This window comes from Sylvia atricapilla, chromosome 2, assembly GCF_009819655.1.
Source record: "Sylvia atricapilla isolate bSylAtr1 chromosome 2, bSylAtr1.pri, whole genome shotgun sequence".
Classification (NCBI taxonomy): domain Eukaryota; kingdom Metazoa; phylum Chordata; class Aves; order Passeriformes; family Sylviidae; genus Sylvia; species Sylvia atricapilla.
Genome location: NC_089141.1, coordinates 99,909,047 through 99,935,365, shown reverse-complemented (window position 1 = coordinate 99,935,365; position 26,319 = coordinate 99,909,047). Strand labels below are relative to the sequence as shown.

At 42.1% G+C, this 26,319-nt stretch overlaps 2 protein-coding genes across 2 annotated transcripts in view; one reads left to right on the top strand and one right to left on the bottom strand.

Moving 5' to 3' along the window:
• Nucleotides 1-6,776, top strand: part of PHKA2 (phosphorylase kinase regulatory subunit alpha 2) — a 44,618-nt gene extending 37,842 nt beyond the window's left edge. Inside the window, exons 29-31 of the mRNA XM_066313934.1 lie at nucleotides 36-89; nucleotides 1,450-1,650; nucleotides 2,145-6,776. Of these exons, the coding sequence (XP_066170031.1) occupies nucleotides 36-89; nucleotides 1,450-1,650; nucleotides 2,145-2,318 (429 nt within the window). The 3' untranslated portion in view covers nucleotides 2,319-6,776. The remainder of the gene's footprint in view (nucleotides 1-35; nucleotides 90-1,449; nucleotides 1,651-2,144) is intronic.
• Nucleotides 6,777-7,355: 579 nt separating this feature from the next.
• Nucleotides 7,356-26,319, bottom strand: part of PPEF1 (protein phosphatase with EF-hand domain 1) — a 30,274-nt gene continuing 11,310 nt past the window's right edge. The window contains exons 5-16 of the mRNA XM_066313933.1: nucleotides 25,728-25,842; nucleotides 23,828-23,874; nucleotides 19,756-19,922; nucleotides 18,194-18,230; nucleotides 17,604-17,753; nucleotides 14,431-14,631; nucleotides 12,829-13,014; nucleotides 12,061-12,203; nucleotides 11,302-11,408; nucleotides 10,171-10,334; nucleotides 9,252-9,336; nucleotides 7,356-8,791 (exon numbers count right to left, since the gene is read on the bottom strand). Coding sequence (XP_066170030.1) covers nucleotides 8,598-8,791; nucleotides 9,252-9,336; nucleotides 10,171-10,334; nucleotides 11,302-11,408; nucleotides 12,061-12,203; nucleotides 12,829-13,014; nucleotides 14,431-14,631; nucleotides 17,604-17,753; nucleotides 18,194-18,230; nucleotides 19,756-19,922; nucleotides 23,828-23,874; nucleotides 25,728-25,842 — 1,596 coding nt within the window. The 3' untranslated portion in view covers nucleotides 7,356-8,597. The remainder of the gene's footprint in view (nucleotides 8,792-9,251; nucleotides 9,337-10,170; nucleotides 10,335-11,301; nucleotides 11,409-12,060; nucleotides 12,204-12,828; nucleotides 13,015-14,430; nucleotides 14,632-17,603; nucleotides 17,754-18,193; nucleotides 18,231-19,755; nucleotides 19,923-23,827; nucleotides 23,875-25,727; nucleotides 25,843-26,319) is intronic.

Here is a 26,319-nt window from a genome sequence, read left to right as displayed (position 1 = left end):
AACTGTAATTTCTGTTCACTCTTGAAATGTTTCAGTGCCATGGTCTGTCCATTGATGGGTATGTCCTTCCTTCTTCAACCACCAGAGAGGTACAGTAAAATGCCCATGATTTTCTAGCCACATATCTGAATGTTTGGTTTGACAGTGTAAGATGCAGCAGGCCCTCTGTTACAGACCTTTGGTTTTACTTTTAGAACATCTGGACCTTCCCCCAGCACCTCTTCCAGCTTTCCTGGGTCTGTGCAGGTGAATTCCTGCTAGGCAGGCCTGGGACAGATTTTCCCTTTGCTGAACCAGCCTTCTGCACCCTCACTGTCCCCCTCTGCCCACAGGGCTGGAGGATCCTGAGAAGGGTGGCTGACAGCAGCTCTTTGGGGGGAAGGTGAGGCAGCACAGACTTACTGGAATAAAGCAGACATGTTGCTTGCCACTTACTTTTTTTTTTAATATGCTGCAACAGCAGGCAGTGTGTTTTGGCTTCACAATCTCAAAAATAAATGCCAGTTGAGGATGATTGTTTCTAACTAAAGCTTTGACACTTTAAATCCATAATATTTTCTTGCACTTTCTTTTAGCTGGATTCTGTCTTCAGGTGCTCTGGCAAATTCTGAATTCACATCTATAAAACAAACTCTTGTGAACAGTAATCCATGAGTGCAAGGGTGGTGCTTGTGTCCCCAAGACTGTTTTCCTGACTGTTTCCCTCAGACTTGTCTCTGGCTTTCTTCTTTTCTGAGGAACTGTGGTAACGGCTGAAGAGAGGAGCTGGAATTTTCTACCAGATTTAAATGTTGGGGTTTGTGGGGGGGTAGGGTTCAGAAAGGAGAGCTTTATTTATCCCTGTTGTGTAGATAAAGAGACTTCTATTTTTAGCCTGTTAGACCTGGGCAGTATCTTATTTTGCTGTTTAAAGGAATTGAATAAGATCAGCACAAGCTTCCTAAGGCAGCATAACATCCACAAAGCTATGCCATTGCAAATTAAGCTGCTCTGCAAACAGAATAGTGATATTCCTGCATGGCAAAGCTGAGGGGTTATTTAAAAATCACCCCTCTAAGCAGGTGGTTGTTTTTAAATCTCAGCAGTAAGTTTGGCTTTGCAACTCATCTGCAATGCCAGAAAGAGATGTACAAGGCAGAGTGTGTGAGACCCCAGCCTGAAGAGCAAAGAGTTAATGTGCCAGCTAAGCATCAGCAGCACTGTATGTCAGTGAGATGTGTGTGTGACAGGGCTGGAGCAGCTTCTGGACGTTGTGTAACTGTTTGCAGAATCAGGTCTAGCAACACGAAAACTTTCTGTAAGTGCTAAAGCTGCACAAACATTTTGTTCGCTTCACTCAGTCTGCCCCCATGTGCGGAGAGGAGCATATGTCTCAGTGCTGGCAGGATGTGAGGAGCTAGTCTTTTGGATTTGTCAGTTTGTCTTTCCATTTCCACTCCAATTTGCCAGATGACCCCGTGCGAAATCAAGTTTGCAGTGCACGTGGAGTCGGTGCTGAACCACGTCCCCCAGCCCGAGTACAGGCAGCTCCTGGTGGAAGCTATCCTCGTGCTGACCTTCCTCTCCGACATCGAGGTGAACAGCATCGGGGGCATCATCCACGTGGACAGAATCGTGCACATGGCCAATGACCTGTTTCTGCAGGAGCTGGTGAGCTCAAAGGGCAGTGGGGAAAAGCCTCCTGCTTTCCAAACTATCCCCTGCTCTTTGTCTAATGTGTGTGATGAACTTGATTTTGTCCTGTCTCTCCTACACAGACGGACCAAATCACTTAAGTATCTTCTGGAAATATATTTGGGAAAACTAATGTAAGAATCGTGGGAGATTTAAAGGGAATGAAGCTGTAGTGGCAAACAAGCCCTGAAGTACAAGGGCAGATTGAAGTGAAGTCCTGCTTTATCAAGGCATTACTATTACCAGTATTTGAGTAATCCCACCTATTCTCTCCAAAGGACAAAAACCCATAAGTTCTTCACTTACTTGCTCTGCTCCAGCTAAGTCATGTGGGCCCTGTAGTAATCCTGATTATGGTTTTCATGAGGGGAAAGATTTAGCACAAATAAAAAATCATAATATGATTTTTTTTTCCAGTAAATAAGCATGCATGCCTAACTTGCTCTACTTCTTTGCTTGTGTCTTTATAGAAATCCTTTGGAGCTACTGGCAGTATCTTGGAGAAAGACGCAGCCACAGGAATTTGCCACTTTTTTTATGACAGTGCTCCCAGCGGAGCCTATGGCACCATGACTTACCTAACAAAAGCCATAATTATTTATTTACATGATTTCCTGCCCAGCACAGGGTGTGCAATGCAGTAAGTGACGCCTCACACAGGAGGGAAGGCTCAGAGGCTCTTCCTCCCCAGTTCCTGTCACAAACCCCTTGGTTGGTTGCTGCCTCTGTGTGTGCCATGCACTCCCTCAACACTTGGCACTGCTAGGGGTGCTCTGTGCACACGTACTGCTGGGGACAGGGGGCTGGAATTTGGCCTGGTTTTAGGAGAGTGTGCAAGAAATAACAAATAATGAGGCTTATTCTGCCCAAAGTGCATAAATGTAATTCATATTAAATTAGCAAGAATTATACAGTTCTGCCAAGGGGAAAACAGATTACTCTGTGGTGATCAAAAGGCATAATAAAATGAGGGAGCTGCATCTCGGGCACAGACTCTCACAAATAAGGGAAGTGATGGAATTCATTAATTTTTCTCCTGCTGTGTGTAAATGTACATCATTGTGAATCACTAATGCACAGTGTGAAATATCCAGGGAAATGTAAATTAGAGGAGTAAGAATAACTTGAAATAACATTGTGATATTTTTAATACACTTTTTTGCTGAATCTCTTCTCATTTGCACCTAGTCAGTACAGGGCTAGTGCCAGTAGACAAACTTCCTACAATATCCACTAATTTGAGAGGATAGCCTCTGTCAGGAAGCCGTGTCTGTCTTTAATCTGAATAGCTTCCTTCCCTGCATCCCCAAGACTTTGGAGACAAAATCTCAAGACTCCAGCTTCTCCATTGTGACTGACAGTTTTATGCCTGTAATCCTTTCCTCTGAATGGAGCAAGATAAACCTTTTCCATTTGAGCACCCTTTCTAAGTCTCCTGATCATTTCCCTTGAAAACAGCCTCAGAATTAAGAATCACATAATTGTGGCTTTTCCAGTGTAGCATGAGTTTATGGAAGGCTTTGATGTTTCTCTTTGTTTTGTTTTGGTGTGGGTTTTTTTTACTTTTCTCTTTTCCTTTTCCATTTTTTCTTTTTCTTCTTTTTAGTTTGAAGTCACAAACTCGTGGTCTCGTGTAATTAGGGGTTGGGCTGCCTGGAAATCTCCCTGTAGACAGTTCCCAGGTTAATGCTGTCAATTGGAAGCTCTGAGGTGCTGCAGGGAGTAGGTGCATCCTGCATGGAAATGACTCCATGGCCTGAAACTGAAAACAGAGGTAGGCAGCCTCTGGAGAGGAAAACCCTGCCTTACCCCAGGCACTGGCTGTGGTTTTCCTTGTGCCTGTGCTGCTGGCATTGCCACCAGCCACATGTCAGCGTTTGGCTGACAGCTTAGGAAGGTGGCAGTAGCTTCAGCATCCCATGGCCACAGACAGGCTCCCTGGGTAGCACTGCTGCCATGTGAGCAGACAGGATCAGAGAGATTCTGGCTTTCCAGGTAGAGGGGAAAAGAGCAGATAGGCCTGTAAAAATAAGTACTTTCTGAGTTATATGTAACTCTGATAAGCTGTTTCTGTGAGCCTCCCCTCCACTCTTTCAAAACATAATGGTGCCATTTGTATAGAAATTTTTTGGTTTGGGTTGTTTTTTGTTGGTTTTTTTTTTTGTAACAACAGTGGGTGGTGCTTTTGAGAGTGAGGTTTTTGTTTCCAGTAGAAGTAATGTCCTGTCTCACTTGCCAGTCCTCATGGTCCCAGGTCTGAGCTGCAAAGGCCATGACACCCTGCCTTCTGTCCCTCTACACAGTCACTGCTTCTGTAGCAGCATCTGGGAACTGGCTCAAGAGAGTGTAGGTGTGGGAGGCCTTAGTGTGAGGTGGTTTAATGTTTTTTCAGAGGCCAGAGGAGTTTGGTAGTCCAGAGAACCAGGAGCTCTGTGTTAACCACCATGGGAACCGTGGGCCTGTGCAGGGGCCAGTATAAGTGACAGTTCGGGTACAATTAGCACTTGGGTGTGAAAGTTATTTTATTGGCACGGTGCCTGTTTTGTAAGGGTTTGCCTTTGGTTGGTTGGTTTGGTTTGGGTTTTTTAACTTTTCATATGTATTGTGAGAGCTCACTTGGCTTGTTTCCCAGTCAAAGGAAGTAAAATCCTTTGTCTGGTTTAAGCAGATGTGACAGTACAGAGCATAAGCACAAAAGCAAGGTGATTTTTTTTATTCTACTCAGTATCACACAAAACATAGTAGCAGTTATTCTTGCTTTTCTTCTTGAATCCTAGATTGAGAGAGATGCAAGATGATTTTTTGCTCAGACTTTTTATAGATATATATATATTTACGTACTGTGTGAATCTTTTTTCAGAACCAAGAAGGCTGATGCTGGTTTTCCATGCAGCATCTGCATTGAAGTCTAAAGCAATGAAAGGTGTGGCCTAACATACCTGGACACCCCTTAACCCTTCTTTATTTTTAAATGGGAGTGTCATTGGTGTCTTTAATATCAAATACACAGTATGACCTAGATTATGGTATAATCAGGATGTCACAATGGATTACCACATGGAATGCAGACAGTTGGAAAGTATTTATGTGGTAATTTGAACACTTTAGGTATCTGGTGGTGAAGGGTAGTGCCCAAACACAAGGCCAGTGGAAGGCAAACTTATGGTACTTTAAGGGTCAGGGACAGCTGCACCTTGCTGCTGTATTACTGCTCAGAGCGAAGAACCATTGCAACAGGAGAGCTGCCTTGCAGTGCAAACCCAATTAGGCAAATAAGGTTTTACACAGACTCCCTGCTTTGCTGAGGATCCCTTGTGTATGTGAGGCTGCTGCAGAGCAGAGCTGGCACTGGCAGTGGCCAGGGTGTGTTCCCAGATAAAATACAGGACGACTTTGCAGTTTGTGCAGGGCTGAGCTAACTGGCAGAGGCTCTCCTTGGCTGTGCAGCCTCCCTGGGGAGCCAGCAGAGGATGACACTGCCAGCTCCCAGTCTATAGGAGATCATTTATGGAAAGAAGGCAAAGTTGAACAGACCTGTCCTGTGCCTCAGAAACAAGGGCATTAGTGAATTAAATTAGACTCCTCTGGGGGCTGCTCATGCCAGCCTGATGGGCCCTGCTGTCCCAAGCAGTTTGCAGCTGTGGGGTCAGGAGCACCTAAGCACCTACACAGTGCTGGGGGCAGTTGGGTGTGCCTGGAGACAGGCAAGGGGCTGGGGGCAGGAAGTGGCAGAATAAGGATCTGTGTCCAGCTCAGAGCTCACACCACATGCTGGCCCCAACCCTCCTCCCCCAGGCCAGTGTCCCCCTGCTCATGCTCTTGCCTTCTCCCTGCTGCCAACAGGGAAGGGTTTGTCAAACAGATCAAAAGCAGCACTGATCTCCCTCAGCTGCTGGTCCCACAGGTGACAGTGAAAACTGAATGGGTGGAGTATAAAGTTTGTCTGGCTTCTCTCCTGCTAATTGTAGCCTGCTTTCTCAGGGAAAGAGTCCTGCTTGTTCCTGGAAGGTGCAGGTGAGCCAAACAGTCCTTATCTGTCCTGCGAAGGGGCAGCCACTTTCTGTGGGGTAGTGAAACAGCTGGCCTGCCCCATGTGGGCATGGGACACTGCGGGAATGTGTCACCTCTCTGGCAGTAGCCAGGACCTTGAGTGAAGTGGGAGCTGGAGTCAGTCCAAGTCCAGCCTTGGGCACATTTTGGAGTGGTCGGCAGATAGCAGCAGAGTTGGCAGAAAGCAGGAGAGAGATGCTACCAGTGGTGGCATCTGTAGCTGTAGGGTGAGAGATTGGCACTCATCTACAGGCTGGTTCAGGTGCTGCTTAAAGGACCACTCACATCTGGAATATTAAGTAGCTGCTGCATAGCATTGTAAGTGAAAAAAAGGCATTGAGGATGGGGGTTATAGAAGAGCTTTAGCTTGAACTGTTTGGATTTAAGTACAAGCAGCAGGGCTTTTTCCCACTCCCAGTTTCAGTCTCAAGTGGGATTTATTCCCAGCGTTAGATGTTTCACCGTTACTCCCCCTGCCACCCCCCTTCTGTCAGGGGTCAGGGGGCTCTTTGTGCCACCAGCAGCTGACAGGATGGTGTTTGCTTTTTTGGCTCAGTGATTCAGCTCCTCTCATACCTCAGTCCTGCATCCCCGAAAGCCTCTCACTGCCTGCCAAGTGAAGCTGTGCTGTGACTGTACCTTGGCATCCCCTCTCAGGAAATGATCCCTCAAGGCCAGTGGATCATGGATGCCACGTTCAGGGATGTGTCCTTAGTGGGGCACATCCACACTGGAGGCTGCCAGCCATCCTTCAGAGCTCCTGTGTCTCACTGTACAGCCTGGCTTTGTCCTCTTTACTGGGGCAGGTGGCAAAGGGGAACTCCAGAGCTGCAGTGCTCCACCTTGTCACTTCACACCCACCACATGGAAGCCAACAGTGGGAAGCAAGATCCCAGCACACAACGGTGTTTGGCCACTGTAAGTGGAGCCTTTTTGTCACTCCACTGGAATAAGGTGGGCCTGATCATCACAGTGTATAGATCAGAATAACTGCATGCTAAAAATACACATTATGTATTACCAATGCCATTAAAGTTTTACTGTAAATTTTTTTGTCCTTTTAAAGATCTTTATTTCCCCTCCCCCAAGGCAGTAGAAATAAGAATGAACAAATATGCACATTCATCTGTCAAGTTGCAAAATACTTCTGGAAAAGTGTTCTGTATTTAATAGTAAAAAATAAGATTTAAGAGCAACAGCAGTGCCTTGAGCTTGGGCTGCTGTTACATTCTGGGATGATAAACTTGGAAGGATGCTTTTTTTGTATTTTCAACACTTCTATTAAATGAAACCGAGCTGCTTTACTTAGCTCATCTTCAGCCATTAAAATTTAAAGAGGGAGTAGGTTGGAACTTTTTCTACTGAAAAAGCACTTTATGTGCATTGGATTTACTGAGGCTGAATGAGGTAATACAGTTACCAAAAAGCTCCTGACCTGATGTTGCTTTAAGAGTGTAAGATGCAAGAGAATTAGGTCCAGATCTCCTGACTTCTCCCTCTTGGAAATTAGCAGGGTAATAGTGGCAGGAATGGGAATACTGACTTGCAGTCAGGGAAACAAAACAGGAATGTGAGTACAAGAGTCTTCCATCCTGCTGCCTTCCAAAACCCCAATTTCAGAATTTCTCAGTTTCCTTTTCTTGGTAAAGAATTTATGTTTAACTATATGCAAGAATATTTAGATTTGATAGTATCAAAATATGTTTACTCTTGTGTTCTCACTCATCTCTGTTTTTAAGAAACCCAGTTCATCCTCAGGAAGAGTGTTCCAGGGCAGGGTACCAAAATACAGGCAAAGAGACACCCCACTTAGGCATTGCTCAGAAAGCTAAAGCTTTATTCTGTGATCTATCATGTGTTGCATTAACATGCTGTGGATTTAGCCTTCATTAAGGTGACAGGTTATCACGGATCACCAAATCCCAGAATGGGTCATGTCAGAAGAGACCACAATGAATCATTGGGTTCAGCCTCCCTGCTCAGACAGGGTGATCCCATAACACACAGCACAGGACTACATCCAGATGGTTCTTGAATATCTCCAGTGAGGGAGAGTCCACACCCTCTCTGGGCAATCTGTTCCAATGCTCAGTCTCTGCACAAGAAAAAAGTTCTTCCTCATTTTCAGGTGGGACTTCCTGTGCACCAGTTTCTGCCCATTGCCTCTTGTCCTGTTGTTGGGCACCACTGTGAAGAGCCTGGCTCCAACTCGGAAACAATTATGATTGTTTCAGAGCTCCAAATCCCAACAAATATGGGAAAAAATAACCAGAGGCAAGAGGAAATCTGGTGCAAGTGTAAAAACCTTTCAACCAAGATCCTCTAAGTTGTGCCTGTAAATTTTTGGAAGGGTAAGAGATTGACCTGGAATGATTTAATTCCTCTGCATCATGCAAAGAGCAAGATTAAATGCAGGACTACCCATTTTAACCAGATGCATCTTCCCTGTTTTCTTCTCCTGCAATGGACACCCCACAACCAGCCTCTCTTGTGACTGTTGCATCAGAGTGGGTCTGATATGTTCCTTGTGGTTATCAATACTCTCAGCTGTCACCTAGGACTGCTGACAGACACATACCAAAGTCTCTCTTCCTACACAGCTGTAGGCACGACCTTGGCAAGGTTCAGGGATCAGATTGATGGGGGAGATGCCACCAAGAGAAGGAGGTGAATTGTAAGGTCCTGGCAGTGTATGGCAGTGACACAGTAATACTGTAAGTGTGGGTTTTCATCTCTGTCCCATTATTAGCAGGTGCAGAAGGTCCAGGAAGGGCTAAATAAAGGCTTGCACAATGACCCTATCAAGCAGCCCTTTTATGAGTAACGACAGCAAGCTGAGCTTCCAAGACAACCCACAAGGAAGTTCTGCCTTTTCATGAGGTTGCTTTTTTCTCGAGTCTGTGAACAATGTGAAAAGCTTCTAAAAATTCATTGAAGTCAATGTGGCCATCTTTGTTGTAGTCTATGCTGAGGACTAACTTGTCAATAGAGTCATCCTGTACATCAATGCCCAGGTGAGAAGTAAAGAGTCTCCATGTCTGGCTGAATTCCTCAAGAGAAATCAAACCTAAAGGAGACAGACAATAGATTGCTTTTTGCAGTGTTGTTTCCCCTTCCTGCATAAACACACACATGCACACTCTTTCACTGCAACAAAGGTACCTGCCTACCATGGGGTTAGTGCTTTCATGATTGAAGCACATTTTTACTTTAGGTAAGGACAGAGTGCTTTTGACAGTGGAATTGAAAAAGCAGTAAAGAGTAAGACAGAGTTAAAGCGAGAAAAAAAAGCCAAAAGAGTGAAGCCAATACTGGAGCTGGGATGTGCGAGAATCTTTTCTTAAGCTCTGTGCACTGTCCCTTATATGGTTGCAGCCTGACTGCTTAAAATAGTTTCCACTGAACTGAAGAAATGACATCGCCTCTGGTTCCTTTATATTTAGAAGTCTTAAGGAGGAAAGACAATGGGGAAAAGATAACTGGTATAGGCTCCCTAGAGCTGACATGGTGAAGTTACCTGGACTTACCTGAGTGGTCTTTGTCAATGATGTTAAAGATGATCTCCAGATCCTTTCTGTATCTGCAGAGTGTTTCTGCCAAAGCTGGCTGAGCCTGGTTTTGAAATCACATACAAGAAGCTATTCAGACCTTGGTTGGAGTTAATTTAACCTACAGAATATCTACTATCGAATTTCCATTTTCCCAGTTTGTCAAATGTTAAAATCCTTATGCTTGAGTTCTCTGGAATTACACTTCTGTGTCTTGGCCTGAGGAATAATCAGATGAAATCTGTCACTTTCAGATGACAGGGCAAGGGGGAAAGGAGCCCTTCGCACCTCCTACCTTCTGTAATTATTTGTGGAAATAATCTTGGACAATCTAGGGAAGGTGGCGTAGACCATGCACTCATACAAAGCACTCACTGTACAGATGGGAATGGATCCTGCTGTTTTGGAAAATTATGGTGATACTTCCATACCAAAGCACTGTGCTGCGATTTGGTAACAACAGCTGGGCTCTGTGGGAGTGACCTTAGAAACCATTATAAACATCTAAAAGTCCATCTACAAATGTGACTTCCTCCCACAGAGGCCTTTACTGCCTCTGGAATTTGTTTGAAAAGCTCATTTCAAATAGTATGGGTTGAGTGCTCTGGGCAGGATTTGTCACATCTCAGCTCCGTTATCTAAACGCCCTCGAGAGCCAAGAGAAAGTAAGAAGCAGTTCTAGCATGTGATTCATCCAATCTATTTTAAGCATCTACCTTAGCAGGGAATGATAATTCGTACCCTAGCAGTGCTCATTTTCCTCCAGTGACTATAAAAGGAAGCTCAGCAACTAGTTCAGATGTAGATGTCTACTTGATGGGCCAAACCACTGTCTTGTGCTTCAATGTGCACCAAAATTGTTCCTCCAAAAATTGTAAGGAGGTGTTTTCCTCTTTACCTCTTTTATAGGTTGATCCATTTTCAAATCATAAAAACATGACATGAAGTCAACTTCTCCATCTGGGTTCATCTGTGCTAAGTGAGAGCGCAGCATCCTCCAGGGCAGTTCCAGCTGCAGGACAGACTCCATTGCTGCCGCCCAGTCATTGACAGAAATCCTGCCTGCCAGAATGGGTCAGGTCATGGTTAAAAGTACAGGACACACCACACATCAGTCACTAGCACAAAGGATTTACAAAACATAAGGATTTTCTCTGAACCCTGGGTTAAAAGCCCTCATAACAAAGGAGCAGTGGGGTTGGACTAGACATTTCCACGGGGTCCCTTCCAGCCACAAAGCTGTGATGCTGTTATGATGTTCAGCATGTTTTAACACCTTTTGAGAAAGCCAGATTATGCCATGAAGAGTTTTATGCCACTTCAGGTTTCAGCTGAGCTGCAATTAGAGTGACATGTGGCTGAAAACTCAACCAGACAGAAATACGTGGAACAGCTGTTCAGTGGCCAAAGAAACAACATCACGTTATTGAGTGCCCTTGTAAAGACACAGTCAAGTGAGAAGCCATCACAAAGAAAAGTTGTATTTGTGGCAGAAATCAACTTCTTGCTTCTACATAAACGTTCATCTATTAACTTAGCACTGACTTTTCTTCAGCTGAGGGGTGAGTGTGTGTCTGCTGGAGGCATAGCCAGGCAACCTTCCTCAGGTGCCTCCCAGACTCAGAAGGAGACCCATTCCCCCCCCTCACCTGGGACCCCAGTTCCCTGTCTGACACATTCTTAAGATGCTCCTACATGAAGGTGGTGGCGACCTTTGAGCTTCTGGAACTGGATTTGCCTGCTCAAACTCTTTACCCAACAGCAAACATCATTCCCTTATTTTCCCCTGTCTTTCAGTTTTCTTTTTCCTACTTCAGGCTTCATCCCCTCAAGTTGTTTGGAGCTAAGCCCTTCCCAAGGCCATCCTCCTCTGGGGTCATGAAGAGCAAGGTCAACCAGCCTCTGCTGCCCTCAGCTTGACACTGGCAGGCAGCCAGGCCTCATCTCCATGGGGTTTGTCCCCTCTGCCCCCCACACACACGGAAACTGTTTTCCCCATGGTGGCAACTGGACAGAGAGTAAGTAGTACCTGTGCCATTTACATCATACTGTGCAAAAGCACTGGTGAGTTCAGACCTGTGAGCATAAATCTTCTCCCGTAAGGACTTTAAAGCAGATGATTCAATTGTACCTACCCTAGGAGGAAAAAAAAAAAATCAGCAGATTATTAAAGTATTAAAATCCTCTAGCATTTTATGCTTTTCAACACTCATAAAATTCTTATATCCTTTAACATGTAGTATGTTTAGGGCCAAGTATGTTTAAGTAGGATGACCCAAGATGCGCTAAAACGTAAGACAACATTTGGGGCGGGGGAAAAACCCCAAACCAAAGCAAACCAACAATGCTCAGTAAGAATAATCTGAGTTTATGAGATAATTGAGTTTATGCAGGTAATTCTAAGCTGCTTTCCTTTAGTAATCTGACCACACTACTAGGCATGGCAAAGCTGTCGTGATAAACTTTGAGACTCAATTCATAACAGGATTTGTCCAGATTAACACTGCAGCCTTCAAGCAGACAGGTGCAGGCCATTTATGAGTTCCTGACAATATTCTGTTCTAACTGCTTACCTCACCTAATTGCCTTTGGGAGTTTCTCAGGAAACCAAGTAAAGCACTTAGAACATGTTCTGTCTACTGTATTAATTTTTAAACTGTAAAACAGAAAACCAGTGAGAATCAATGAAAATGGATGCCTATTCAGTTATTCAATCAAGCTCTAGATTTGCAGGCACAGTCACATGTGAGGTGAGCCCACGCTCACTGCATGCAGCAGAGAGCTTTACCTCTCCTGGAGATTCTGCCTGCGCGTGAACTTGCTGACCTGGTACTGCACAAACCGAGGGGTCAGCTCGGGATTCAGCTTGATGTAAGCGCCCCGGTTACTGCCCTCCTCATAATAGTTGGAGGCAGAGAATATGGTGATAACCTGCCGTGGGAAACAAAGAAACTGCATTGGCCTCAACAGCTCTTCTTGACACTTAGTTCTGAAACTGATCTGAGAAAAAAATTCCACGTTACAAAATTATGTGTCTACATGTAAAACTATGTCATTCACCAAATTGCTCTTGCCTTTTGAGTCAGAGCTCTGGGCCTTTAGTTTTGACCTGTCAGACTTCAGAGAGCAGTAAGATATAACATGCTGTTTAACAGAAGAGAGACCTTTTTAAGAGAGACCTGGTTTTCAGGATTCTTGTTGGCCTCCCAATAGAGCATGTTAGAAAGCAGGGCCAGAAGAGAAATCAGTAAGTTAAAGGTTTCTAGAGCCTTAGAGCATCTCTTGAACAGTATTTACACACAACACTTGTCGGGGATTTTGTTGATGTCCATTTGTTTTCATGTAAGTAATAAATTGGTCCCCACTCCCTAAAGCTGTAAAGAATTCTGTTACTCGGAACTCAGTAATTTGTTGTAACATCTGTCAAGGGCAGAGTTCCCCCAAACGCAGTTTAACAATGTGACTCTTTTTTTACAATAAATTTTGGAGACAAATCTACTGTGGAAGTTCCTGTGAAATTCACAGGAGAATTATACTTTACATGGAAGCCTCTTACCTTCCCGTCATGACTGATCTCATAACCTTCTGGCTTAAATTCATGAGACCTGATGAGCATCTTCAGATTATACCTCTCAAACAGTTTGGCAGTGACATCAGGACCAAAGTAACAGCCTCCTCCTCGACACTTGTTTGGTGTACAGCCATTTTGGCTTCTTGGATCACTCCACAGAATGTCAAGGATCTGTAAATAGCAAACTCAAGCAAGTGAGGACTGATAGTAGGGGAAGACTGATATTCTGTGGCTGTCTAAAGTCCTGGGCACAGCAAAAGCTCCCCAGTACAGGGAGAAAACACATCTGAGCTAACACATAGGTCTTGGGGGTTTTCCTTCCTTTCAGGAGCGTATTCTTTTGGGTTGAGACTTTTGTTCTACTTTTTAAGAAACATTATCTAGATTTTGGATGAAATTTTTTGTTTCAGAATAAATATCATTTCAGCAATGTACCTCCTGTCACAGCTGAGGTTTTCAGATTTGGACAGGTGCATCAGGAACATTTTCCTACTTCAAGCTTCATCCCCTCAAGTTGTTTGGAGATAAGCTCTTCCCAAGGCCTATCCTGGGGTCATGAAGGGCTATTTCAAAGAGAACAAAAGCTGCCTTCTTCACATGTAGGTAGGAGAGGCAATTTCTATTTCCCAGCACAGACTGGATAACCATACCGGTCAGTGGTTTTACCTAAGCTTGGGTTTTACCGGCTATAAACATGACAAGAGTTGCCTTTGGATTTATTGTATTCAGTTAGATTGTGTTTCAAACCAACATTTTACATATTAGCATTTTAGCAGAGTTCAGATATGAAGATGAATTATCATGGTTTAATTCTAGTCAGTAGCAAACCTTATTGAAAATGTGTTTGTTTAAACTTTTCTGGGAAAGTTTTGCACTAACACATTCCACTTCATGTTTGTGAGCATGTTAGTGGATGCTTGATTAGCTGGGGCGGTGTCAGATTTGGGGGTGAAAGAGGAGCCTTGCTTGTGCCCATTATGGTAGTTTGTGGGTCAGATAGGTATCTTGGGAAATCAGATTTTCAGAGAAATTAAGCTTTCCAAATTGTCACAATTTATTAAATGACAGTATAACAAAAACTCTATATTGGCTCTGATATTCAAGATGAACAGCCAGAGGACAAAATCTTCACACTTCTGAGTAATCTGCCTGTAGGTCTCAGGAGCTGGGTGGCTTTTTTGGGCTGTATCAGCATTCAGCTGCCAAAAGCACAGCCAAAAAAAGGCTTTATCTCACCAACAACTGCAGTCTGACCTGTTTAAACCAACAACCATTTATGTACCAGCTGATTCAACCACACGAGGGCAGGCAAACCCATTTCCTACTAAGCAGTTTCCTCCTCCTAAGGGCTAAGAAGAGAAAACAGTGGGTGAATTTTACTTGGAACATATAAAATCCCAAGCCCTTTATTACGAGGTCTACAACAAGCACCCAACAAAAGGAGTAGGTATCTAATATACTCCTTAGAGTGACTGTTTTCCTGTTAAGAGACAGTTCCCTCAGACGCATGAACACCCTGCCGGAACAGAACACCTGCCGAGTTCGTGCCGGAGGGGCTGTTATCAATGCGTCTTTGGTTTCACCTACTTGTTTCCATTCCTTCAGGGCGGGGTCTGGAGGCACATTTGAGCCTGAAGGCTCAGTGAAGCCCGATGAAGAGATGTGTTGAGTCTTCCCTGCAGCGTGCTGATTGGCAATGTGTTTACTGGGTTTGGTTGTGGGAATCTTCTTCTTCGTTTGCTCTTGTCTGTCTCTCACTGACTTTGGTGGCCGCATCAAAGATTTCAACTTTAAAAAAAAAAAAAAAAAGTTACCATCACAACAACAGAAGTTGATACAGAGATATTGGCTGAAAGGCACATCAGCTCATGTTTCCTGTACTCAGAATTCCTTGAGAGTTCAACTAATGTTAGCTCTCATAATGTCCTGAATTCACAGGTTTGGGAGAAGCTGCAGCTATTTGTCACTTGCAGAAATTTTGCTTTATACCTATCAGTAACCAAGCTCTTCAGAGCTGCTTTCATATTCTTATCCAGACACACACACTCATTCCAAACACAGTCAATCTTAAGGTCTCACTATACAGCAGGTAGAGCCTGGGCTCAGGGAAGACAGTTCAGTGCCCAGCTTGCCTAGAAACAAAATATATATTCATATTGTGAGAGAAATAAAGGCCCAAGAAATCCTGTTTAGTGGTTGTTTTAGATAAATTAGAAAATGTTAAACCTGTTATTTAGAAAAGATGTAAGAAAATTTGTATCCTAGTTCTACCCCAACGCCTTATATTCCCGGTTTGTAAATCCCATAGTTTTGTAATTTAAATAGCATACCCCTATCCCCTAAACCCTCCATGTTCTCTTGTTAAGCCAAGCCCCTGTTGTTCCTGCCTGTCTGTCAAGGCGCTTACTTCGCCTCATTCCAGCCTGTTCGTTACATTATTTCAACCTCGCCTTCACAACTCCTCGCCTGCCTGTCCACTCACCAACACCGCCCTGTATGGAAATCACTCAGGCTCCCAGCATACTTCACTAAAGAGGAAGGGGGATTCGGATCGACAAAGTCCTAGAACAACGAGCCGAAGCAACACCTGGACACCGGACCAGTGCCATCCGGTAGGGAAAGTATTTGGCTAACTGTGACTAATTCTCGCTATCTTGCCATAGTTTGAAAGATACTGGACCAGAGTGACACCCCGGACTTTTCGAGCCAAAAGCGGGACCTTGGGAGTTTCCCGTGAGGCTGGATCCCCGCCTCTGCGGCCCGAGCGGCAGCAGGAGCGACCTTCTCCTCCGTGGTCACTCATCAGCTAGGGAGCGGCGGTGGCGCAGGCGACCCACGAGCATCCCATTTAAAAGCTGAATTTTTATAAAGGCATTTAAAGGGAGCTGGTCTCCTGGCCCAATTTTTATCATATTGTACTGAAGGTGAAGCTCCATTCACTTCTGCTCTGACACAGTACCACGCTGTTGGTTACTTTGGCTAAATTAAACCAAGAATCAGGAAGGCAGTAGTGAAACTGATGAAATATTACATCAGGCTTTACACTGTTAAATCAAACTCCTCCAACATGCATGATCATTTGCTTTTTTTGAGTGGTACACTATGGTTCCATGAGTGACCATTAATGTGGATTTTTCTCCAAGGAATGTCTTCTCATTTGAAATTCTCTCATACTAGCTTATTTCAGAACAAAGCCAAAATAAACCTCAAAACCAAACCAACCAACCAATCCAAAAAACCCAAAGCAAAACAAAAAAACCCAGACCAAAAAAACCCACCCACCAATAAAACATATATTGTCCATGGACCCCCAGATTTTACTCTGTAACAAAGGAAAGGGCTGATTCAAAACAAAATGCACAGCACAGGGTTATTGGCCAGTGAACTGACCAGTATTTCAAACCTGTCAGCTGCCAGCTGTACCAATTAAAATACATCACTTGGCCTTGAGTGACACTGCCCTGGGTTGTGGCCCACACATGTCTCATTAGCAACATTCTCCTGTGGCAGCAACTTTGACCTGTTAATTCTGCATTTCACAGATACTGCATCAGAAACATGCAGAGCTGAGCCCTGCTGAAAGCATGGGCAGAACTCAGCTCATGGTTAGGACACCTCTATCAGTGGTTAGGTACTCAGTTTTAGTGCACAGTGGAGCAGCCAACAGAGCCTAGACTCCAATCATCAGAAGTATTCATGCCCTATTTCATATCTTTAAAAAAAACTTAAAAAACTGACTATCCTGCAAAGCATTTATTTCTGCTTTAGAAAATATGAGGATGACAAAACTAGCTCTAAATTCTACAGACATTTACGACAGGGTACACTAAATTGCTCAAACATTGGTCTCCTGTGCCATCTGAGATGCTCCACTATGTCTGTGAATTAGTGGAGGGGGGCAGACACAAGTCTGGCTTGAAGGAGACTGGTGGAGGGGACCTAAAGAAAGACTTTCCTCAGAGGCAGGCAAGGGCCAGAGGGGACATCCCTGGCCAATGGGGCACTTCCTTGAACAGCCCTGGAGACATGTGCCTAAGTAATGACCTCCACCTGATCTCCTGGATCTCCATTGCCTGTAAGGAGTCTCAGCATCCTGATCACAAGCAGACATCTTGATTTAGTTATCCAAATTGAGACCAAATCCCACACCATTTTCCGCTGATTTGAGAGATATGTGTTTGCTCACCATTTCAGAAAAAAACATGAACATTTCTGTCTTCTAAATCCCCAAAAAGCAATAGATTCTGTTTTATCAAGGCCAGTTCTTGCATTTTGATCCTTCTGGAAAGGCTCTCCCACATATATAGTGCTCAGCTGCTGCCAAGGGAGCACCTCACAGGTGGAGAACTTCCCCCACACAACAGATGGCAGAAGCACAGCCCCAGGAAAAAAGGCAGGGCTGGAAATAAATGGCTAGATTGATTTCTAAAGTGTTTAAAGGAAATGCCCAAGAATCAAGTAGTTTTCATACTTTCTGGCTAATGTGTCATCACTGCAGGAGGAGGCATCTAAAGTGGCTTTAGCTATTTTAAGGTCAAAAGACCCAAGTTATGCAGAGAGCCAGACAACTGGCTCTGAACACCTACTGCAACCTTCCTACCTAAGCCCTTATTCTGAAGAAAAATTGGACTATTATTTTTCTTACATGCCTTATACTGCTGCCATTTCCTTTCCTAATACAAACGACCTGATCCTAGCATTTCTACCACAAAATTTTTAAAAGAAAACAAAACTACCCTCATATGAATATGATCTCTTACCTTATTTCTCTCAAGTGCATTCAGGAAATCCAAATCTGTGGTGTCTGAAATCCCCCCATGTAGGATAAGAACTTTGCTATCAATTATAGTGGCAAGGGGAAGCCAGCTGAAAACATCTCGCAGAAGACACAAAATCTGTTTCCAGTGTTCCTGTAAAATATGCCCTTACATTAGATCCCATTTCTGGAAGATTCTGTTGCTTCTAAGTTCAAGATTTTGCTGAATTGTCTGGCACAGTTTATAAGAACAGTTTTGTTCAGGTGATATCCTGAACGGCAACCCTGACAAACATGTTCTGACTTCAGGGCTGTTTGATGGTCTCTGTAGCATTTATTTTTTTCTTTCATGTTCACCCCTTAGATCTTAGAAATGTTACTTATTTCATCCCATAGATCTCTGGGTGTAAGAGACTAGCATTAAAAATTGTTTTGTCAGTTATTCCACTGATAGGTCAAAATAATTTCACCTACATCATTTAAGTAATTCCCTGCTACCTAAATAAACTGGTTTGAAGTCTTCTTGTTTACACAGGTTTCATTTTAAATGTGCAAGACTACAAAAAAATATAGGGGAAGGAGGAGAAATCTTACCTTGTACTTTTTCGAAACTTCTTTTGTGAAGCCGTATCTGAAAACAGGACAGCATCATGAACTGGTTTTCAGTGTGCCCCTTTGCATGGTTTCCTGTGCTATGGTGTTTTCCTATGGTGTTTACCCCCTTTCTCACCTGTCATTCCATCTTGCCTCAGCTGAAATGTGCTTTCCTCCACTCTCTCTCGAGAATTGAGTTAAACTGGTTTCTTGTACATAACAGATGGAACAGAATCCAGCCCAATAATTATTAGGAGGCCTTTTTGCCAGCTCTACCTTTTAGATATCAGAGAAAGACTCCAAAGGAACCAAATGATGGGCAAAAATTCCCACAAAACCTTCAGAGAGTTTTTGTCTTAAATGTCAAATCATCATAGAATCATAGCATAGAATGTTTTGGTTTGGAAGGAGCCTTAAAGATCATCTCATTTCAGCCCCCTGCTGTGGGCAGAGACACCTTCCACTAGATCAGATTGCTCAGAGCTTCATCCAACTGTCATGTTTCTTCCCCCACAAGGGACAAGGATTTTGCTACCTCATTCTTTTAACACCAAGATATCCTTAATCAAGGGGCATTTTCACAACACTCAGCTTTCAAGTTTACCAATGTGCAGCACTGCTAATCAAAATGCAAAGCAAAGCATGATAGACAGGAATACATTAGTCAAAATTGTCTGCTAATTTGGGGGTGAGTTTTCCTACCTTGTAGACTAAGTAACTGATCTTGGTTTACATTTGTTGTTTTTGAGGTGTTTTCAATTAAGTGCTGAAAAAGTAACTATCATGTGAAACTGATTCTCTTTTGTGGATCATTAGTAGTACTTGCCTATGGGCCTCTGACCCAGGTGCTAACAAAGAGGCCTGTGTGAAAACAATACATCCTATGTCCACACATCAAATGATCCAAGGGGTACAGCAGGTTACCCACCAGTCAGTCACCCAAAGACTTTCCAGGGCAGCTTATAATTCTAGGGAGTAGGACTGAGGAGTTCTCACATCTCTGAGGTGCTTTTTGTCTCCAAGTCACACTTTGACTACAGCCAGAGCCTCCGGCTGTGCTCATTCCCTTGGCTGCACTGCACAGCTGAGTGCAAAAGTCAGTGTTAGAGAACAGGGTGTCAGCTTTCCTGCTCTGACACCTCCAACTAATGAAGCTCCTCTGAGTAGAGGGTAGGATATTGACATGCCCCTTGTGTTAGAGAAGTGAAATCTTAGTTCAAAGTTAACTAATCAGATTTTGCTAAATATGTGCTTTAACTAAAATAACATACTTCTATCCCTCCTTGCCCAATTCTGATACTCTGGAAGCTGCACTAAGCCCTCTGACTTCACTGGATCATGATCAGATCAAAGACAAGACATGATTCTCATTCAAATATGTGTGTGTAGTGAGGATGTTCCTTCCCCACACACACGCTGAAAAGGCAAAGCTACACTTGACTACTTATTAAAAAAAAAAAAACATTATTGTTTTAGGGTGTCACAGTGCCTAAAGTAGCATTCAAAAGATCAAATATTTCTATGAAAGGCCAGATATTACCTGTCCCACCCCCAAAATCTACCTCAGGTTCATGATGTAGTCTTCATGGTTTCCTCTATTCAAATGTAAATCATTGGGATAGATAAGAAGAAATGCAAATAGGATTATAAGTATTTCCATAGAATTTTTCCCTCTGTCGACGAAATCACCATTAAAGACATAGCGGTTCTGTTCCGAAGGCAGACCATTCTGCAGAAAGAAAAAAGGGGGCATTTAGAGAGGCTACTATGCTACTGTAATAAAGGAAATAGCATTTAAATGAGATCCCATTGCTAGAAATTCTGAAAAAAATCCTGCATAATAGAGATATCTAAAATGCAGCATTTCTTTATTTCCACCACTTAGAATAAAACCCTTCATATGAGACAACCTGAGCCATTAAAGAAAAGAGGACCTCTCTGGCTGTTCTTACAATGCCATCTCTAATCCTTTCCTCTACCTATTAAATTAAATTGAAAGGTACCAAGAGGAACATCAGTCTTGTAGTAAAATATACGTTTTTGTTATTGCAACTGTTGCCAGGAAATTATGCACTTGCAAACAGAAGGGAGTAATTCAGTTTGAATGGAAGATAAGAAATACACAAAAAATTATCTTCTGATACAACTTGGAATGGATTTCATATATTTTGCAGTGTTTGCTTCCACTGTTTGCAGTGTATGCTTCCAAAACTCCTGAGAAGGACTATAGTCCAGAGGATATAAAATCTGTAAGACAGAACTTTGAAAAGTTTAATTTCAGTTGCTTTAATCCTGAAAGCACTACTTGAATTTTACTCTTGAGAGCCAAGATATAGTTGAAAGCTCACAAACCAGAGAGGTTATATATACAGGTATTTCTTACCTTTTTTTCCCCTGAAGATACAGAGAAATGCTTTATTATAAATCATGACTTATTAAAACAAGTATTTTGAACTGATGGTATGTTTTCTTTGATTAATTACCAACACATCAATGGTGTTATCAGCTTGCAGAAAATATAGCACCACCTATATGTAGCTTCATCATTTCCAGTCATGACTATCAGAAATAGTATTTCAACTTTGACTTGCCAGAAAAGGGAAACCTCTGTTTTCTCAATTGATATGCACAAGAAATATCAATGGAACATCTGTAAAATTACATTATAACTGTGGAAGCCACTCTCAAAAGGTTTGGCAGCATTGCAAGACATTCCACTTCTTGAATGTATCTACAGTGTCAGTGTCAAGCGTTTCTTGTGTTCCTATGGCATTACTGCTATTCTGCCTGAGTGGGTTTATTGCAGGATGCAATAAATGTGGCCAGGGACTCGATGAAATGTATCATTTGAATCCTTATGAGAATACCTTTTTTCCCCCATCAGTGTCCTGTGCTTTCATGTTAGGATGCAGTAGTGAACCCTGGTCTCTCTCCATCCTGGCTGCTGTAAATTGAGCTTCCTTGGATTTTGCTACAGCTTGTCCTGAGCCCTTTCCAAGTTAACTTAGAAGGGGCCTGTCATTGCTCTGTGCTCACAGGAGTGGCAATATATGAGACTCTTCTAATGCAGTGGGTTAAAGTGATTTTAGAAAGGAGAGGATGGATTTCAGTAGTGGAACAGACAGCAGAAACTCAGCAGGAGTTTCTGTAAAGATAGATAAATAAATAAAAGCTTTGCCTTAAAAACAATAGGCATGTGAATTCACCAGCAGATGGTGAGTCTACACACAACCACTCTAACTGCAGTCTTCATGGAAGGACACATCTACTGGAGCACTCCAGATTCTATCACCCTTCTTTTGGAAAAGAAATTTACACACAATTGGAGTTTGAAACAAGTTTGCTTTGGACTTCCAACTTCAATGTGACATTACAGTTTTGTTCCACACTCATGCATTTTCTCTGGTTTCAACCAACAATGAGAGCAAAACTAAATTAAAGGCTGTTGCAGCCTCTAACATGTCAGAGAGGCAAACAGGGCCCTCTAATGATTAGCAACTTGCTGCTGGGCATCATTACTGTATCTCCTGGGTTAGTGATTAATTAACTTCCGTTTGTTGTTGGCGTTTTCTACTGCTTCAGGCTATTTCTATCTATAGCATACCTTTAACAATCTAACTTAGCAATACATAATTTAAAATTCAAGTGTTTCAAGGAATATCAGGAAACGCTCTAATTTAATAAAGATTAATGCATGGACTGACTTACAAACTCGTTATTGAGGAAAAAAAAGTGTCTTAGCTTCAGCCAAACCAGGTGTAAGGATTACAAACCAGGTGTAGCAGTGTATCAGTATGCTGAAGATTGCCAGCTCTGTGTGTTTGCTGAGAGTGGTATGTGGAAGTGACAAGCCTGGTCTGCTTGCAGGCCTCCAGAATCCATTTCAGCCCTGTGCAGACCGAGATCACTCCCATGGCATTGTTTAGGACTGCACCCTCTTGTTCACAGTAGTTTGTACCAACTCGGAGGATGAAATCCCTTCCAACTGAAACAGAGTTTGGGAACGAGAAAAAAATGGATCCCAGAAGCCAAATGGGTTCACTGCTCAACTGAGTAAACTGCTCAGAGGGGACAGAAAATAGTGTTATTTAATTTGCTTCTAAATAACTAATCAGCTCTATCATATGCTCCCTATATTCTCAACTACTTTGAAATGACAAAACATTTGCCCATTTTATTTGGTTTGATGGCAGGGACTCCCCTAGAAGTTTAACAGAGAACAACTGGATGTTGTCTCTCATCTGAAGTCAGTGGGAGTTTTGGCTCTGCATTTACTGCAGTTAGGATGAGAGTTGCCCTTTTTTTTTTTTTTTTCTTTATAGCATCCATTAGAGAGGGGATGAGGGAAGAATTGGCATCTGTTTACTCCAAAAAAATAAAATGCAGGCTGATTGCAGTTTAAATATAACTATATCTGAGCATTTATCTCCCAAATAGTTATATTTCCCATTCCAGGTTCTGTGTAGGAAACCAATATGTATCATACTCTTATTCCAGCTTTAAAAAGAGAGCTAGACAACTAAAAGACTGCAAGCCAAGGACTAGTTAAAGATAGTTGATCAGTAAGAAAAGGAGGACTCTATAAAAAGGTTTATTATACTTTAACTATACTTCAACTGACTTCAGGTGTGGACTTGGGCAAAACAACCACATTTACACTGAACAAGTATCAGATGAAGTGTAACAAAGCTGGAAGCAGGGGGAGAATGACATCATTTAAACACCTGGTTTAGCTCACTTCAGTCTCCATTCAGTGCAGACAAATGTGTGAGGACCTGACACAAACCCTTTGCCTCCGGAATGCTCAAATCAAAGCTCAAATCAAAGCTCAAATTGAGTACCTGCTCAATCAAAGGTGGTAATTCATCCTGAAGATAAATGTGAAACTAAATACACAACATTTCCTGCATCTTCAGCTAAACATACAATTGTGGGAAAGCTAGCCTGGAGCTTAATTTGTTTTACACATCAGTAAAACAGAGTTATTTTTTTTTAGCATGATAAAAAGGATATGTAAAGGGTGCCCAAAGTACTTCTATTTTGTGCAGACCATGTGATTGCTTAAAAAGCTTTTAAACACCACTCTTTCTTGTTTCCTGTTAAAAACAAAAACAACCCCAACAACAAACTCAAACAAAACAAAACAAAAAACAACCCAAACCAAACAACAAAAAAATCCCAAACCAACCCAAAAACAAACCAAAAAACCTGTAGGTATCAGTGGAAGGCATAAATGAGAGCTTCTGCATTTTTTTCTTGAGTGTCAAAATTATCCATGGTGTAGTGTTACATCAGGAACTCATTTAGCTCCTGATTTTAACAAACTTCAGTCAATGTGGAACTTTAAACAGTGGCAGAACTTTGGAGACTTTGCAAGGAGTCCTCTTAGTTTTGGCTCATGCTGCAATTTAGCATTCGGAAAAATAGTCATCTCTTCTATCTCCTTCACAGTAAGCAGGAGACTATGAAGAAGGAAAAGCTCTGACAAAGACATCAAATTGTTCCAGGATTTGTGTGTGTGGTGTATGCACACCACATGAGCAGTTCTAAAGGTGATAAAACTGTCACACGTAATATTTGTCCTTAATAAAAATTCATAAGGTGAAAGTGCTACATCACAGAGTACCCACTTACCTTATAGAATATCAGCAAAAGATCATCCAGGTTTCCATGCAAATCTCCTACAGGAAACAAAAACATTAATACTTTTTTAAATTTTCTCACAGAGGAGGAAGAAACCTGAATTATAAAACCGGAATTAGTTGGACCTAACAAGTTTTTCCCCATATTTTCCTTATGTATATAAACCCACAAAATGCCACTAAAAGACATTTTGAAATATAATAGACTTCTACATACTAATGGGCTTAAATTTACCAAAGTAGCCCTTTTTATACTGCACAACTGAATAGAGACAGGTTTTGATTACTACCAGCAGGAAGTGATGGAGAGTATCAAGAACTGTCCACACCTGTGTGCCTCAATGCTAAGGCCACAGGAATGACAGACTGGGCCCTTTTTGAGAGGTTTGTTTGGAACAGGCAGGAGGATTTCACCCCAACACAAAGCATCACAGCAGCACAGATCCCCTGTGCACCTGACTGCATTTCATGCAGAGCCAACCTTCTCATGTCTGTGAGACAAAGCTGCAGAACAGTTTCAAAACCTATCTTATGATAATATGTTTTTACCACCAATGATTAGGAAAATAGAATTGACTTTTATATGTGTATGTTTTCTGTGCAACTTTTGATTAATTAAGAGCCTGCTGAATTTGTTCTAAGGGATCTTTCAAGCTATGATAGATATTCATCACATATGTGGATGCAAACATTTCAGGTATATATTTAATCTGCATTATTAATTTGAAATTCTAAGAAATGGAGAGTGATACCTTAAGGAAATCAACATTTTGGACTGATTATCCTTAAAAATGGGTTATCAGTCTTCTGCAGAGGCTCCTGGTGACAAAAGCTTTTAGTTTCAGTACAGGAGAGGAATCCCTTTTGATGCTGCTTACATAGTGCAAATGCAATACAAATATGAAGAGGAATGTTTATTTAATGAGAAAACATTGTGTTGTGAACAAACATGAATCTGTGTTTCCTTGGTTTAGAAAGGGGTCTCGTTGGCTTGGTTAATGAATTTTTGTTTATACAAAACCTCATTTAAACAAACCTTTTCCTGGCAATCAAAGTAGGTCCATAACCACATTTTTAAAAACATTATTTATTTTGCATGTCTCACAGTACCTCCCTTATACCACTTTACCATTACACACAGTATACACTGATGGATGTCAAGAGTTATGTCACCATTATTGTTCTGTTTTGCAGCTACTGCATTCTGTGTCAAGTCAGGATACTGCATCCCATTATCCATAATTTACAAAAGTACAACAAAATAGATGGGCAAAGAGCTTTTAGTTCTTTATTGTGTGACACATCATTCTGTGAGACTAATTTGTTGGTTGTATAAAGATTTATCCATCCTCTTGGGTCTCCCTAGAAATGAGGGGTTATTATAATTTCAATTTATTCTAGATAGTCATGCTGTCAATAAAAGGTCTTTTTTGGCACCCATATTAAACCCTCATTAAAATCATTATGAAGTAAATTATGATTAAATTCATTACTGAGAAAGGTCTTTTTCTCAGTGAGAGGAGAAAGAGGTGAGACTTAACAGCCAGTGATCAAAATACTTGGTGGCATTTTAGAGGTGGAAGTGCAGGAGTATTTAAGCTGCACTGTAGTGCTAGCTGAATTAATACTGACTCATTCAGAAATGTTAAACAAGAACAGGAAAGAGGAGGTGAGGGAATTTCTTAAAATATACTTACTATGACTCAGGGACTTTCTTTTTTGTTTGCTCCCATTTATGCATTTGTGGGCGAAAATAAATAAAAATAAATAAAATTTTAAAGGGCATGGAGGACTTTCTTTTAATGGCAAAATTTGGAAATGTCAGTATAATTCTCTAGCCACTTAGAATATCAACCCATAGCCCAAAGCAGTTATCTTCCCTGGCACCTTACCACAGACAGTTATGTCCTTGGAGTAGGAAGTTGAAAGATGGGTGATATTTGGCATCTCCTTGAGAACCCTCCTGGTTTCACTTAGCAGCTGCAGTACATAGCGGGCATGAAGCAGCTGAGAGAAGAAAAAGCAGAAAGAAAAGGAAGACTTCTTTAAATTAGCAATAGGTCTGTCTGCTTTATTAACATCACAAATGTACTGCCAAGGGTATTTATCCTGCAGACCTCCAAACATAAGTACAGACTGTATGGCCTAGTGCTGGGAGTTAGGAGTGTTAATAGCTTTGCATTTGCTTCCCGGTGAATGGACATCACTGGAGCCCTTACTGAACTTGTTTTACAGATTTTCCCATTTCATTTATACTGTACTGTTTCTACTCTGCCTGTTTTTCGGAAGAGATAAGATACAGCACTCAGAGTCATTGCATAAGGCCATCTGTTTCAAGTAACTGGGGAAAAAAAATTAAAAGGATGTCATTCTAGGTGTGAGTAAAAAACAAACAAACAACAACAACAAAAAATCCACAACTTCCAAAACACAAGTCAACAACAACAACGAAACAACCCCAAAGGCCATAAATGATATTTCAGC